Source organism: Podarcis bocagei, assembly GCF_964188305.1.
Source record: "Podarcis bocagei genome assembly, chromosome: 16".
In the NCBI taxonomy this organism is placed as follows: Eukaryota; Metazoa; Chordata; class Lepidosauria; order Squamata; family Lacertidae; genus Podarcis; species Podarcis bocagei.
The window spans coordinates 25,022,986-25,039,251 of NC_138142.1; the positions used below are offsets into that span (position 1 = coordinate 25,022,986).

Genomic DNA, 16,266 nt, shown 5'->3' on the forward strand with positions numbered 1-16,266 from the left:
GGAGGGGTGAGAATGAGGGCTGCCCTCTCCCCCGTAGTGGTGGGCGCTCTCTATCACCCTCAAAATCAGGGCGCTAACTCAAGTCTTGTAGTTGTCTCCGCGAGGGAGGCAGCGGTGCTCAAAAGAACTCTGCACATGTTCAGAATCTCTGTCCTCTTGTCCTGGAAACGAAAGAAGCCGTGCTTTCCTGCTAGCCGCCACTCTTCTCTCCCCCCCCCCCCCGCGCTTTGTGAGTCCTCCCTGGCGTTGTGTGACGCCGCAAAGCGCCCCCTCCTTCCTCCCCAATCTGGGTCTCTCCGCCCCCGATTGAGAGGAGGAAGGAGGAGAGGGCGGTGCCAGGGCCGCAGGGAGCGGAGCGGGGGCGGGCGCCCGGCCGGGAGGGGACACGCGGGGCGAGCGGCGGCAGCAGCAGCAGCGTCCGGTTGGGTTGCAGAGCTGGAGCGCGGACGGGCGTGGAGAGGTAGGCAGGCGGCGGCGGCCGGGCCAGTTCCGTCCTGTGCGCCCTGGCCGCGCGTCATGCGCTCCGGCACGTGGATCGGGCTCCAGGCGGCGGCGGGCGGGGAAGGAGAGGGAAGCGAAGCGAAGCTGGCGGCACCTCCGCCCTGACTGAGCCCGGGGGGAGAAGCCGTGGTGGGTAGAGGTGGGTTGGAAGGGGCAGAGAGAGAGAGAGGCTCCGCCGCTTTTCCAAATCAGGGCTTGCCGATTCTAACGGGGCGGGGGAAAGATGGATGGGTGCTGGTCTGAATGCATTGGCTGCCTGGGAAAGAGATCGCCTCCATTGAAGCGTTTTAAGGACATCCTTCTCTCTCCCCGCCCCGGGAAACGCAAGCCAGGCAAACTCCCCGGTCGTAAAGCGCGCAGCGGGCGTTTTCACACAATACCGTGCACGTTGCGCCTCGTTGCGCCTTCAAATCCCAGCACCGAGAAGAGGGCATTTGCGAGGCACGCGCGCACACGGACGCAACCTGCGCCAGGAGCCGGGCTGTTACATAGAGCAAGGCGGACGGGGCGCGCACACGCGCAGCGCAGGCGCTCACCCGCAGAACAGGCTCCCGGCTCCCCGCCGCCGCCGCTATTGTGTGACAAAAGACCCAACTCTCCCGTGCCTAAGCTCGGCTTCGGGCGGGGCGCGGGGGCTTCCTCCCGGTATACGTCAAGACAGGAGGCAAGGGGTGCAAGAGCATGTGCAGAGTGCTCTTCTCGCTCCAGCCGGCGGCCATGGTTGGGCAGCCACTCGCGGGCAGGATTCCCTTTGTGCGTTTGATTCCCCCAAGGAGCTCCCCGCTCCTTTTATTCCTACAACAACCTTGCGAGGTCGGTTAGATCTGAAAAGGAAGTGAAGGGCCCAAGGTCACGCAGAGAGCTTTGTGAAGCTGCATCTTCCCCAGTTGTAGTCAAGGCAGTCATAGTCTGTCCACCATGCTGGGGATATAAACTGGGGGCCGAAATGTTCCCATGGAAGTGAATCTAGGAAGCACCACTTAATGATGGGAACTGCAGCAGGGACACTGCGAAGACGTTGATATCTAGAGGCCTCTGTTGTTTAGGAAGGAGATGGAGTGGCCTGAACTCTGTATCCATCTCTAGGACACTGCTGGCTGCTGTGTTTAGATTTTGTGACACCCCCCCCCCCCCAGTACAAATCAGCTACTCCTTCACACCCTTCAGCCTTTGGCAATGCTTAAGAATATAGGCAGCTGCCTTACTGCTGGTCAGATCATTTGGCCATTGTCTGCCCTGACAGATGGCGACTGCCCAGGGTCTCAAGCACTGCAGGTTCACCTGTTTACTCTGACCTTTAGGGAATGAAAACTTGGAGCATCTGCATGCCGGACAGGTGTTCTGCCTCTGAGTTTGGTCCCTTCCTGATACCCTTCAGTTATTAATGGTCCTTACTTGCAGTTGTCTGAGAACATCTGCTTGGAGATCTTGCGCTTGGCCATCATCTTATGTCGAGTGAGCTTGGGAATTTAAGTGTCAAGAGCACACAGCACAGTTCAGCAGTGCAGGAGCAAGGAGACCATATATAGATATAGATATACCCCTTCAAATTTCGGCAGCTAAGTGGTTTTGCAAATCCCAAGGGAAAAAAATATTCATGAGAAATACAAAGTCCGCATTCAAAACTGAATAAGACTGATAGTGCTACTAATAAGAACTCCACATTTAAAGTAACGTAATTAAATACCTCCAAATATGTCAAAATGCAACGCAAACACAATATAGCATAAAAAGTCATAATTACCCAAAAAATGTAATAGAGTTGTCGGACGTATTCACTTGCATTTTCGCACTTCACACAACTGATTGAAACACACAATCCACAATCACTTAGTTCTCTCCTTGCCCACACCATTCCATGCACTCAGTTCTCACTTCAATAAAACACACCCAACATTGAATTAACAAATAGCCAATAATCCTGTACAAAGGAATTGGGCCCGTTTTATGCCTGTGAAGTGTGAAAGTCTCTCTGCACCTTCACACATATAGTTGAATGCACAAAATCTCCCCAGGAACAGAATTTCAGATCTCAGGGGAACTTGCACATGTGCAGAGGCCCCCATCCTACAGATGCTTGCAGATGTCAGAGGAGAGATGGACATGGGAGCTAATAATTGCCCAAACAGATCTATAGATGCATTTACACCTGTAGTGGCTTCTCTTTCAAGCATCCTTTCCTTCCTTGGAGGTTCACCAGAGGCCTGTTTTTGGCCTACAGCTCTCATCTGCCCCAGCCAGCACAGCATGGCTAGGACAAATGGGAGATGTAGTCAAACACATCTGGAGGGTACCAGGTTGGTAAAGGCTGGAATAGGTGATTAAACCAGAGGGGGGGGGGCATTGGCTAATGTTGGAGCCATGGATGGAATCACAGCCATAGGATGGAACCTGGAAGACTGAAAGAGATGTTCAAATGCTGTCAGGTGGTTTGCAGGTTTCATGTTGCACCTAGGTGAGCTGGGAAGGAGACACATAAAATAGGTTGATCTCCCTTTTTAAATAAAATAAAATAAACATAAATTCCAGTTGTTACCTAGATCTATTTCCATCCTTGGACAGCAGAGGCACGTTCCTTGGCAAGTGGAGGAAATGGGGAAACTAGGGATCTTTTGGAGATTAATTTTAGATCGTGTCTCGGTTAAAAAAAGAAAGCAGAAACCAGACTGGTTTGCTTTCTCTCGTAGCTGCAGAGAATGGCCTCTTGGAGAAGGAAGTCTCATCTTCAGGGTGGTCTCAGCACCTCTTCGTCCAGGATCCTTCTGTAGAACAGCTAAATTTGGTGTTTTCCAAGTCGTACAAAAAGCAAAGGTGGTCTTGTCGGCCCATAAGAAAAATGTAAAGTGATTAGGCCAACTAAAATATTGCAAAATAGTGTGCAAGTTTTGAATTCCCCAGAACTCTTCATCAGGCTTGAATCGCTAGATCACGGACAGGGAGACTTAGGCCAGGGGGCCAAATATTGCCCGCCCCCCAACATTGCCACACCCTCCTTGAGTACCATTGCCCAGCTGGAGTATGTCCTTCAGTTGTGGTGATGCTTCTTGCTTGCCACAATGGAGGGGTGTGTGCACGACTTGTAGAAACCTCTGACATCCACATGAATGAATTTTGGAATGCAGCCTCCTGTACAAAGGTAAGAGTCTTATCCAGGGCCCCACCCACTTATACCTCTGGGATTTGGTCCTTGGGCAGAAAAAGGTTCCTCACTTCTCAGCTAGTTGGGAAACAAAACAGGCATATGGGAGTCACATCCATGGCTCTTCCCACTTTTGCTTCTGGCCCTGCGCACCACTGGCAAGTGGCCAAGGGAACATGCCTAGGAGCCATGATGGCTCCTGAAATCTCCACCATCTGGAGGGGCATGCCTGGCGATAATTGGATTTTGGCTGTTTTCGCACACAAATACCCCATCCTGTAGAATTCTCTCTCTGGAACCAAAATACTTTTTCTGTGCAGCCTGAGCAGGAGCAGTTACCATTAAGGAAAAAGAGGTCTGAGTAGGCCGATAGGTAGGTGGACTGTCCCTGGATCAAGTGACTCTTCTTTCCGTTCTCAGAAGTTCTTAACTTAGCTCAAGGTGGTCATCTGAACTAGCCAGATGTTTAACTGAGAATCAATCACCATTCAGTCCATTATTTCAAAAATAAGACTTTAGCGCTATATAATAGTAATAATAATAATTTATTATTTATACCCTGCCCATCTGTTGGCGGTTTCCAACAGAATATTAAAATACAATAATATATCAAACATTAAAAGCTTCCCTAAACAGGGCTGCCTTCAGATGTCTTCTAAAAGTCTGGTAGTTGTTTTTCTCTTTGACATCTGGTGGGAGGGCATTCCACAGGGCGGGTGTCACTACCAAGAAGGCCCTCTGCCTGGTTCCCTGTAACTTCGCTTCTCACAGGGAGGGAACTGCCAGAAGGCCCTCAGCACTGGACCTCAGTGTCCGAGCAGAACGATGGGGGTGGAGACTCTCCTTCAGGTATACTGGACCGAGACCGTTTAGGGCTTTAAAGGTCAGCACCTACACTTTGAATTGTGCTTGGAAACATACTGGGAGCAAGTGTAGGTGTTTCAAGACCGGTGTTCCCTCCTAGGACTTTGTCTTTCCACCCCACCGGTCCTCCCTATCCCCTTTTCCTGTTTGTCTCTGTCCTTCCTAAAGTGCAGCTCCCAAAACTGGACCCAGGTGAGGTCTGGCAAGTGCAGATGTGAGCCACCCTCCCGATCAAAGCATCTTTAAAGTTGGGAGGGGCTGGCGAGGGCAAGGGTTCCTTCATGGCTTTGAGGAGACACCTCGAAAGCAAGGAGCAGACATGACTGAATCCAACAGCTGGCCCCGGCATCTGTGCGCCTGCTTTAAATTCTAAATTAATTAGTCTAGCATAGGAGGATGTGGTTTTAACTAGTTCCTCATCCGCGCCCCCCCCCCCACATGTAGGAAGCTACTGAGAATTTACGGAGTGGATCTGCTCAGTGCTGAGGTGCAAGACTTTCTTCTGGTCAAAGCCTCTGCCCTGTCGTCTCAGATTGCTGGGGGTCAAAGGTCAGAGTCTCCCATCTTGGCTGTTAACTGGCCACCAATCTCAGGGCTGACTTCCTGGTGGTCAAAGCAAGTTTTGAGGTGGGGGCTTAGCTTAACTTTTCTGCTGGTTATTCTCAGCAATGAAATATTTATTCAGAGGATTTGTATACTTTTCAAGGGGACGCCGTACATGAAATGATTATTATTTTTTAAAGCATCAGTCACAATTCTACAACAGCCACCCCAAAAAAGCAGGATGGGGGAACAATCTCATTTTGTAAGTTCTGTTTCTGCTTCTCCCCTCTCTTCAGGGCAAATGGTTCTTCAGATTCCCCCCTTGGCTGCATTTTGGGGAAGGAGGGTCCGGATGGTGGCAGCTTCTGCAGTGGCATGTAGCATCCAAATGCTTCACTTACAATAACTTTTCAGCAATTTTGTAAGGTAGGTTGGCGCTGTTCCCATATTGCAAATATGGGGACTAAGGCTCAGGCAGAGCAAATTGCTTAAGTTAATTAATGAGTTGAATCGGGGATTTAAGCTGCATCATTCCAAGTGATCATTCCAAGCTGGGTTAGGTACATGGGAAACTGGTCCAACCCTTTGCCCTACCCTTTGCCCTGTCTGGTCCAACCCTTTGGTCCAACCCTTTGCCCTGTCTATGCCAGCCTTCCTTCACTTGATGCCCTCCATATGGTTTGGGCTACAACTCCCTTCAGCACTGGGCAGTATAGCCAGTGGTCAGGGGTTATGGGGCTTGTGGTCCAAAGGATCTGGAGGGCTCCGGATTGGAGAGTTCTAGCTTGCTCTGACTGGTCATGCACTCTCCAGGATCTCAGACGGAGGCAAGTAAAAAAATACAGATATTGTGGGGATTGTATCTAGGACCATCTATATGTAAAGCAAGCACTGTGCCACTGAGCTACGGTGGCCCCCTGACCTGCTAGGGGTTAATGACAGGCCTCTGGCTCTTGTTTTAACAACTAGCACTTTTGCCTATTTGTCCTAAACCCCAGGCATCCTGTGGCATTCAGTTCCACAGGACAACTAGGGGCGGTTTGTTCTTTGTTGTTGTTAATACAAGGGTTTCCAGACATTGCTGAACATCTTCTCTTGCATCAACCCCAAACGTCTGCAGCCAATGGCCAGGAACGAAGAGAGCTGTAATTCAGCAACATCTGGAGGGCCACAAGTTCCCCATCCCTACAAGGCTATATTATTTTCTTTGGCTTTAAATCTCTGTACAGCCTCTGGCGTGTATAGATTAATGAGGTTCTGCAAAGGCACAGCAGACAGAGAAGCACGAGAGGGCTGGGAGACCAAGCGTGAGATCAGCCTCGCTCAGAGGCCTGTGGAGATAAGCAAGTGATCTTTTTCAGCATGCAGCCCCTCATCCCTGACGGATTGCAATAACCTGACCCAGGGCTGGCTCTGGGACTGAGAGTGTCCTCACAATGGTGTTGACTAGTGGGTTGCCATCCTGTGTGGGTTGAACCCCGGTGATCACAGCTGGCGATAGAGGCAGGCAGCATTGATCTGTTTGGGAATGGGCAGCCCAGCGGAAAGAGTCTCCCTCTGAATTAACCATCCCGATTCCTCAATCTCAACCTCCATTCCAAGCCTGGATTAAGACCAACCCCTGATGAAAGGTTGTGGTAGCAAATGATGGGGAAGACCATTCTGTGCCCAAGACCAACTTTCCTGCCAGAGGACACTGGGCTGGGCTGGAATCAGGGGTGAGGAGGCACCAGCCCATGGGTCAGACTTGGTCAGGGATTTGAGGCTGGCCTGCAAGGTTGTTTCCCCCAAACCATGCTCACCTGCTCTGCATCATATCCAATTTCAGGTGTGGGGCTGTTTGAGACGTGGTTGCCAGTACGGTCAGGAAGGTGCCCTCCCCATCGTACATTGGCAATGAAAACCCAAAGTGTGCTGGAAGAGCTTTGCTAGCAAACTCCCCGTGCAAAGTTTGTTTGCAGAAAGCTGTTGGGCAATGAAACTGAAGCATTCGGTGTTTTAAAGCACTGTGTAGGGCTTCTCGCAAGCCTGGCATCAAGCTTTGAAGTCCCAGCTTTGGGACTTCAAAGTACCCAATCACCTGAGGGGATAGTGACGCCAGGCAGTTGGCAGGTGGACATCCCATCCACTTGTGGGATTTGGCCCGTGGGGCTGAGATCCGGTAAAGATCTGGCCTGCACAACTGAAAAGGTTCCCCTCCAAACAGTGCTAGATGGACAAAGGAGAGAGGGGGGTGGGGACTTGAGGCCTTCCCCGCCCAGCGCAAAAGGGGGCCTCCTGAGTGGCAGGCCACTCCCCTTGCATTGCCAGCGCTTTCTCAATGCCTCCCTGTCCACATTGCCAGGCCGGCTGGTGGCTGACGCAGCCCAAATGGCACTCTTGTGGCCTTTCCCTGCCCCCTCCACCTCCAGCCTGGCAGAAGGAGAAAGCCCCCTATTCATTGCTCCTGGAAATCCAGCTGCAAAGGGACACTTTGGCCTTATCGGAGCAGACCCAGAGAGAGAGAGAGAGAGAGAGGAGTGGGAGACTGGGTTGCAGGACGTGGGTCTGATAGGAAGCCAGGCCACACAGTTGGGACCCGGACATAATTTCCCCTCCCCTCCTCCATCCACAGTGGATCCCATTTTTATGGGATGCAAGAAAGGAAGCTAGCGAGTTTTTCCTTTTAGGTAGGATGGGGAAACCCTCTAGAATCTTGTTATATTTGGGGGACTGGGACTCAGGCCTGCAATGTGTGCTAAGGCCCAGTACGGATCTTTCTAGTGAGGAACCCGCACTCACCACTTCGTGTGTGTTTGGTGATGGGGGGGAGGCAGATCTGCAGCTAAGGCCCAGCTCTTTCCTGAGGAAGTTACGTGAGAGAGTTGCTGTGTGTGTTTGAGGGATTGGGGGCGGGGGGGGGTAGAGAAGAGGAAGAAACACAAAAGCAGCTGTAGCCGAGCTGCCGTGTGTTTGGGGGGAAGAGTCTGGTCTCCTGCTTGCGCCACACTTCCTGCGCTACAGGAAGTGAGTCACCGCGCCAGCGCTGTCAGGCCACTGCGGACCGCTACCTCCCCCCCTCCAAAAAAGATACCGGTTCTCTGGCAGGGTGAGGGGCGACCATTATTCGGGAAGGGATCGGGGGGGGTAGGGCACACGACGGGGTTGTTTTGCAATGGGGGGAGGGAAACGGGGAGGTAAAAAGGGGGCGCTTCCGTGCATTTGAAATGGATGAGGCCTCGCCGAAATGACTGGGCTCTTTGCCCAAGGACCCTTCCTTTTGCCTTCCTCCCAAATGCTTTATCGTGTCCCTTGGCATGTTGGTGGGGGCGGGGGTGCCTATTTCCTGTTGTCATCGACATCTTCCTCTTTCCTTCCATGGCTCTCCAGCCTTCTTTTTCCTGCCTCTCCCCCCACCCCATGCCATCGGGTCAGCCGCCGCTGAATGACTTTAGCCTTCTGCCTCATGTCTGCTTCCTTCCTCGGAAAGCAAACTTTTCCTTCTCTCGGCAACCCTAAGATGGCAACTCCCATCACCTCTGTTTGTGGGGCAACTGCCTGGAGCCTGAGATGTGCTGGGAACATTGCGGCAGGGGAGGGGACGGACCTTTTTACTCGTACCCAGTTAAGTTTGCCCTGGAATAATTTCCTGCAGTTTGGTCTGATCCTGATTGGCAGCGGGTCTTGCGGTTTGCTTGCTTAATGCATCTGGGGCAGTTTGCTTGTCAGATTCTTTCCCCCAAAGTCTCTTGCATTGCTCTGTTTGGGGTCTCTGGTATGTGAGCAGTGGGGCCAGCAGGATTTTATGGGTCCAGTACACTCTATGTGGGTTGCACACACGCACCCCCCACCCACTCACAAAAGTGGGTGGATTTGCACAAAATTTGTACATTCTTTGTGTCATACACAAATGGATGCCCTCTTTTGCAGGCGGGGTGGAGGGCCCAAAAATAAACCAGTGGCCACACACCTAATGAAATGCTTGACAGACAGAATGTGGACAGGTAAAGCTTCCCCCATAATTGTATTTCCATAGTAGAAAAAGCTTAACCTGCTTAATTTTTGACTGCCATACAGCACACAGAGGCACAAGAAACCTGCTTTCCCCCAGTACCAACCTTAAATAAAAGCCTAGGCTGCAATTCTGTGGCCGTTTATCTGGCAGAAAGCCCTGCTAAAAACAAAGAGACATACACCGGTTCTGAGTAGGTATGTATACCATTGTACAGCAAGTTAACTCTCCAGTGAGTACCTTGTCTTTAGCTCCTGCATGGCAGGAGACATACAGAGTTCTCACATTTTGTGTTTACCATTGAGGAGGTTGGTGGGTTTAACATTCACCCACACTTAGTAGTATTTTCAGAAAGTAACTTCTAGGGAGTACCTGATCTCTGGTGAGCCCACCACAGGAAAGAGGCATCCTGGTTGCTAGGATAAAAGGGAGCACAAACTACAGAGATTCCAAGGTCTGGGAAATGAGACAGAAGCAGGAAAAGTGTGCTAAAGGGGAGAGGAAAACAGTAATTCATTACCTGGATGTTGGGGGGGGGGTGGAGGGTCCTGCCTTTGGGCAGGCACCTGTATTAGACATTCCTCCCAAGTTTGTGGGCCTTGTTCTGCAGTCAGAACCTGTAACAAAATGCTGCCATGCATCTCCAGCTGCTAAGGTGGGAATGGGGAAACTGCGGCCCTCCAGATGATGTTGAACTCCCAGCTCCCATTAGCTGCAGTCAGTAGGGATGGTGGTTTGGGATGGTGGGAATGGTCATCCTGCAACATCTAGATGGCCACAGAGCAGGTAGCAGTTGATTAAATTGGGATCCCTGCCTTAAGAGAACTGCTGCCAGTCAAGAGTAGTTAATTACTTGACTAGATAGTCTGACCTAGCATAAGGCAACTTCCTATGTCTACATTGTGCTAGAGGACTCAGGTTTTGTGCTGCAAATCCTGAACCTGAACATTTAATAGATTGTTGTTGTTGTTGTTGTTTGTATACTGCCCTATACTCATAGATCTCGGGCGGTTCACAATGTTAAATTCCAATATAACAAAGACAAAATACATAATAAGAATAAGAATAAGAACAAACAAAAAAATCCCCAGTAATCCCCACTTCCACAATGTACAGATGTCAATTAGCCAAAGGCCTGGTTAAAGAAGAAAGTTTTCACCTGACACCTAAAGATGTATAATAAAGGCACCAGGCAAGCCTCCCTGGGGAGAGTGTTCCACAGATGGGGAACTACTGCAGAAAAGGCCCATTCTCATGTTGCCACCCTCCGGACCTCTCGTGGAGAAGGCCCACAAAGATGGGCCTTGGAAGGTGATCTCAGGGTCCAAGTAGGTTCATATGGGAAGAGGTGGCCCTAGAGGAGGAGGAGGAGGAGAAGAGGTTTCTGGAGACTGGGGAAGGAAAAGCTTATCTTTCCCCCTTTCCTTTCCTTTTCTCTGGAAGTATCTCTGTGTAGTGCTAATAGGGGAGTGTTTTCATTTTTTAAGATTGTGGCACTCATTTCCCCCCATCCTACTTGCCCCTCCAAGATACTATAATTTGCAAGTTCTTCACGGCTTGAACAAGGCTAATTAATTCCCTCTTCATAAACACATCCTTCAGTTCCATGCTGAATTTCTCAACTGACACCTCAACAATCCACACATCTTGGAAACTCACAGGTCCTCCATTTTTTGAGTTCCTCTGAATCCTGGGAATTTCAGTTTTCTAAGGGTGCAGGGAATTGTAGCTTGGGGGGGACACTACAGTTTCCAGGTTTCTTTGGGCAAGCCATGACTGTTAGATGTGCCATAAATGTATGATGTGGACGTGACCGTGCTGAATTCTGTTTATGTGGAATAAAAAGAGCGCATTTTGTGGGGGGGGGGTCAATGTGTGTTTGAGCCCCAAGTAGTTTTTTCATTTGGTTTACAGGTGTGAGGGATGCAAAAATCAGCATGACTTGTTAGAATCGCTTGCTGACGCTTCACCAGTTCTCTCCTTTGCACCCACGCTGAGGTGTGATACAGGTTTTCTCGCTTTCTCTTTGCATGTATTCTCCCGCTGCCCACTGTGAAATTTCCCCATGCATAAGAATTTCCATTTTAGAACATTTCTCATCTTGACTGGATCTTATCAGAAACTCTTGTGCTTTCTAAAAATGTCCACTAGGGAAACAACAACAGCAACAACAACAATAACAGGGCCCTGACCAGCATTTCAGCCCCCCCAGCTTACCCTCCTTAGTAGAAATATCTCTCACTTTTTAAATGTATGTATGTATTTGTTTGTTTATAAATAAGGAGTTCAAGACAGCTTCGTTCTCCCTTCCCTTGTTTTAATCCTCACAACAACCTTGTGAAGTAGGCTAGTCTGAGAGCAAGAGGCTGGGCCGGTGAGAGATTCATGGCTGAGGGAGGATTTGAACCCAAGACTCCTCAGTCCTAGACACATCCGTTATGCTGTGTTGTTCTCAAAATATTTTATTAATTCGTCCCATTCCCCCCCCCCCAACATCTTCTTTTCCCGCCTTTGCAGCTCAGGATGGTACATGGTGGTGGTGGTCTTCCCCACCCACCAGTCCCAATCCCATCCTTCTCACTGCAACAACCCTGTGAGGTAGGTTAGGTTGGGAGTGACTGTCCCAGCTCACTCCCAGCAGCCCTTGCACTCGATTAGGGATTTGAATCTGGGCCTGCCCAGTCTTTGGCTACATTCCTGCCATACATTTAAAGCCCTGTGATACCACTTTAAAAAGTCATGGGTTCCCCCAAAGAATTCTGGGAGGTGTTGTTTGTTAAGGGTGCTGAGAGTTGCTAGGAGACCCCTATTACCTTCATAGTTCCCACAGAGTTCCCTGTGATGAGGGATCGATTGTTAAACCGCTTTTGACAATTGTGGCTCTGTGAGGGGAACAGGCCTTTCCTAACAACTCTCAGCACCCTTTAGATAACTACAGATCCCAGGTTTCCTATGGACTGTTTAGTAATGGCATCGTAGTGCTTTAAGTTTATGGTGTGAACGTGGCCCATGACTGGCACTCTCTAAACACTGCATCACACTTTGAAGTGAGTGGCGCTTCAGCACGGTGTGGCATGAACAAATGTACCTATAACTCTGTATGTGTGTGATAAAGGAGGGAAACCATGTAAAAGATGTGCTGCCTAGAGAAGGACAGCAGAGCGGAGTTTGGAGCTACTGAGGAGTAGGGCTGGGCGAGATCAGCTTTTCAACATTGCAGTGTATCGCCAGCCGAACATTGCGGTTTGGCGATATACCGCAATGTTGAAAAAACAAGCTGCATTGGCCTCTGTGAGGCACCTGGTGAAACTGCCCCAGCTCTCACCTCAGGAACTGAGGCGGTTTCACCCTGGTGGTTACGGGCTGGGGCAGCGCAGCTTGTTTGCGCAGCAAAGCTGGGGGTCCAGAAGATTCCCCCTCCCCAGCTGAGACAGCCCCAGCGCTCACCGGCAAATGGGCAGAGTATCGGGGCTCCTTTAACGGCTTGCTGTGGAGAGTGCCAACCGTGTTCCTCTCAGCTGAGCAGTTTTACAGAGCCCCCACCCCACCACCAGTTCACGGGGGCCAGTGCTAGGCTGGGGGCTTCTTCAACTGCTTGGCTGAGGTAAGGGCAGCTGCACACGCCTCAGTTGAGCAGTTTAAAGATGCAGAGGGAGGGACAAACTGTATCAGCGCCTCACTGATACAGCTTGTTTCTCCCTCTGCATCGTATGATGGAAGAGTGCAATGGCAGTTTTGTTGTGAGCCAAAAATGGCTTATCTTCTGAGTTTATGCCAATAAAACTCAGAGACAAGAGGAGTTAAGAGTCTATTGTTGTTTATTGCTAAGCAATAGGTTACAGTCGAATTGTTTCGCAAAACTGCAACTCCAGGTCCGGGCAGCTTGTTTCTCCCTCTGCATCAGACGATGGAAGAGTGCAATAGCGGTTTCACTCAGTGATATATCACTGGTGAAACTGCCACTGCTCCTGAGTCCGTCTGCTAGCTGTGCCGCTGGAGGAAGGAACTCTTGACCCTCGCCCCCCCCCCAGCAGACATGGCTAGCAGAGGGACTCAGGAACGGTTGCTGTTTCACCAGCGATATACTGCTGAGGGAAACCGACATTGCGGTCTGCTCCTCATACCGGTCCTGGGCGATATATAGCCCAGGCCTACTCAGGAGCACAGAGTGCAAAAGTGGGTTGCAAGCTGTTGTCGATGTGGCTTGAAAAAGCTCCCCCCCCCCCCCAATTCGGGTTCCTGTGAAATTTCCCTCCCTGGGCGAATACTGCTTGCTTCTGTCTCTGTTCACCAGACACAGTTCATCCTCTTCCCCCTAATCTTTCTCCTCACGCCTTGATGACAAGAAGCCATGCCTGTGCTTTGATCGTTTGCAGAAGTTTGGTGTTCTTCCACTTCCTCCTGCTTGTGGTGCTGAAGTGGAGCGTGTGCCTCTGGCCTCCGGGCTGCTCGCTTAAGAGTTGCCGTTACATGTCACCGCAGCGTGACTTGGTCCTCCCCACCGGGGTCAGAGGCAGGTTGTTGCCTTCCCCGGCCCGGCTTCCAATCAGTGTGTAGTTTATTTTGGGGTGAAGGTGGAAGTGAGTTAAATGGGGTTAGTGATTGTGCAACGCGCATGCAAGACCAAGGCCGGGTATGCTGTTATTTTTGCTTTCCTCGGAGTCTGGGACAGGGCCTGCCGCAAGGCAGTGGGCAGGGGGACCTGCTTTGCACCCGGGTTCAGATGCCACTGCCTTCCAGCTTCTCCCACCAAATCTTCCATCCCTGCCCCAAGCTGGCCGGTTCCTCCAAGAAACAGGCCCCTGGCTGGGTGCAGGGCTTGTTGGGCTGCACCATCTGTACAGGGCAAGGGACAGCTGGGCACCAGTTCCTCCGATGGTGATTGGGAGTGACAGCCCTTGGGGGTGGGGTGGGGAGGATGCTCTGTCAAACAACTAGGCTAATCAGCTCTTGACACAAGGGATTTTATCCTACATGGGGTGGGGAGCAAATGGAGCCCTGGTTTTGCTTTAATACTGGGGTTTGCCAAACCGCAGGGCCGGAGCACAGGTGAGAGTGTTTCTGGGTATGTGCAGAGTGAAGAGCATCGTTTGATGCTGAGTTGGGAAGCTGAACTCTTGGGTAGAGGAACCGCTTTATTCCAGGTGCTATTCAAAGTTTGAAGAAGGGAGCTTCTTCTCCTCCCCAGGATTCCAGATGCCGTGGTTATAGTCAGGTTCAGAGGTGTTACTAAGTACTTGAAAGCCCAGTGATCAGAAAGGAGATTGCAAAAAAGGAGATTCCAACTAAACATATGAAAAAACTTTCTGACAGTAAGAGCCGTGGAACAGTCTCTCTCGGGAAGTTGTGGACTCTCCTTCCTTGGAGGTTTTTAAGGCTGGATGGGTATGTTTCATGGATGCTTCAGCTGAGATTCCTGCATTGCAGGAGTTTGGACTTGATGACCCTTAGGGTCCCTTCCAACTCTTCATTTCTGTGATTCTATCAGCATCGTCCACACCTTAATTTCCAAAGGCCTGTCTGAACAGGAAGGTTTGGGCTTGCCTGCAGAAGGATAACAAAGAGGGAGCCAGTCTAGCCTCCCTTGGGAGGAAATCCCACAATGCGGGAGCAGCCAGAGAATAGACTCTCTCTTTGGTGTCACCACCAACCGTGACTCTGAGGTTCACAGGAACGAGAGAAGGTGCTCACCTGAGGATCTTGACACCCGGGTAGGTTTGTGTAGGGAAGTACAATCTTTCAGGCCTATTGGGTCCAATGCTTGTACCCCACCTGGGAAAGTTAGGCAAGGTCTCCAAAGCAGGAGATGTGGATATCACATCAGGCTTGAATTCCAGCTCCATAAACCCGGTGTGTTTGGCTCCAGATCTTTTTCACCTGCCTTCTTCCCTCTCTCCTGTATCTCTTTTTTCCATTGCAGTAAACAGCCCTCAAAATGGCTAGACAGCTTTGCCGTAGCCAGGTGATTCCTGGCACCCGTGCCCGCCTGGCTGCTGTGTGCTGACCCTCGCCTCTGCATGGAGCCTGTTTGCTGAGGAGCAACTTGGATCTCTCCAGCAGGACTAGATCCCTTTTAAGTGTGTTTGGAAGCCCCTCCCCATGGGCGGGGCACTGACCTCTTCCGCCAAAGAGACTGCGGCCTGTTACATGCTGACAACCTGATTTGCTGACGCACCTAGGGAAGCGGGATTGGTGTTGTTTTTTCTTTCTCCAGTTGGGTAGGATCCAGATTCCCCCGTGGTCCTTTGGGTGCCTGGGCCAGCGCGAGGGGAGAGGTCTGTGGGCGCCTGGAGGCAATGCAGTCAGACGACCTCTTCATCCGCAAGACCCGAAGCCACTGGAACCGACCGCCTCTCACGTCCCTCTCTTTCGACACCTTCCGGGCCCCCAAGCCCCAGGCGGCTGAGGGCCCCCTTGCGGGGCAGTGCGGCCCTCCACTGAGGTCCCCGAGGCGTAGCTACCTCATGCATCGCAGCAACAGCGACGTGACGCTCAGCGAAGGGGAGCTGGCCCCTGCCCCTGCTGCCCCCGGCTCTCCCTTGCCCACTGCGCCACCCACCGCTGGAGTTGGCCTTCACCGCATCAGCAGCATCCCCAACACATCCACAAAGTGCCCCGCGCCCCCTCGGGCTCGGGCACACAGCCACGAAGAGCCACGGGCCGGCAGCCCCACAGCACGGCGCTTCCGCGACCCCCTGCTTCTGCTGGGACTGGCGGCCAACGAAGTGTGGGAGACCGAGGTGGACGGTGCGCCGGCCGGGGACCCTGTGCCTTCTGAGGCGCCCGTGCCAGTATGGGGTCGCCACTTGGCCCACTATGACGTCCAAAGCATCCTCTTCGAGCCGGGCGAGGCTACCCGAGAGGCAGAGAAGCCTGGCAATGTCACCACCGGGGCATCGGCTGCATCGGAACGGGAACTCTGCCAGGCGGACCCAGCGCCCTCCTTTGAGGGAGAGGGGAGTGAGGACAAGGACAGGCCCCTGGTGCTCAGCTGCCCCAACTTCCGCATGGAGGCTGGGGGCGAGGCTGAGTGGGGGATCGGCCAGCATCGGGGCTCCCTTGCGGGGTTTCACTGCCCCAACATGGCGGTCTCTGTGCTGGAGGAGCCCCGGGAGAGCTACGGGCAGAGGACCAGCCGGACAAGCCATGCCATTGAGTACGCCGACCTCGGAGCCTGCTATTATCGGAAGCATTTCTACGGCAAGGGTGAGCGGCTGCTGGCAGGGTG

The 16,266-nt window shown here is 51.8% G+C and overlaps 1 protein-coding gene across 6 annotated transcripts in view; it reads left to right on the top strand.

Annotated features, from left to right (window-relative positions):
• The first annotated feature begins 338 nt into the window (after nucleotides 1-338).
• The window catches only part of SIPA1 (signal-induced proliferation-associated 1), a 36,734-nt gene continuing 20,806 nt past the window's right edge, over nucleotides 339-16,266 (top strand). The window contains exons 1-3 of one of the 6 annotated variants that reach the window (XM_081175353.1): nucleotides 339-460; nucleotides 5,344-5,473; nucleotides 14,959-16,244. In XM_081175353.1, the coding sequence (XP_081031479.1) occupies nucleotides 15,335-16,244 (910 nt within the window). In that variant the 5' untranslated portion in view covers nucleotides 339-460; nucleotides 5,344-5,473; nucleotides 14,959-15,334. Of the gene's footprint in view, nucleotides 461-5,343; nucleotides 5,474-7,971; nucleotides 8,136-11,847; nucleotides 12,123-14,958; nucleotides 16,245-16,266 lie in introns of those variants that run through there. The other 5 variants (XM_081175356.1, XM_081175354.1, XM_081175352.1 and 2 more) reach the window with 5 other exon arrangements.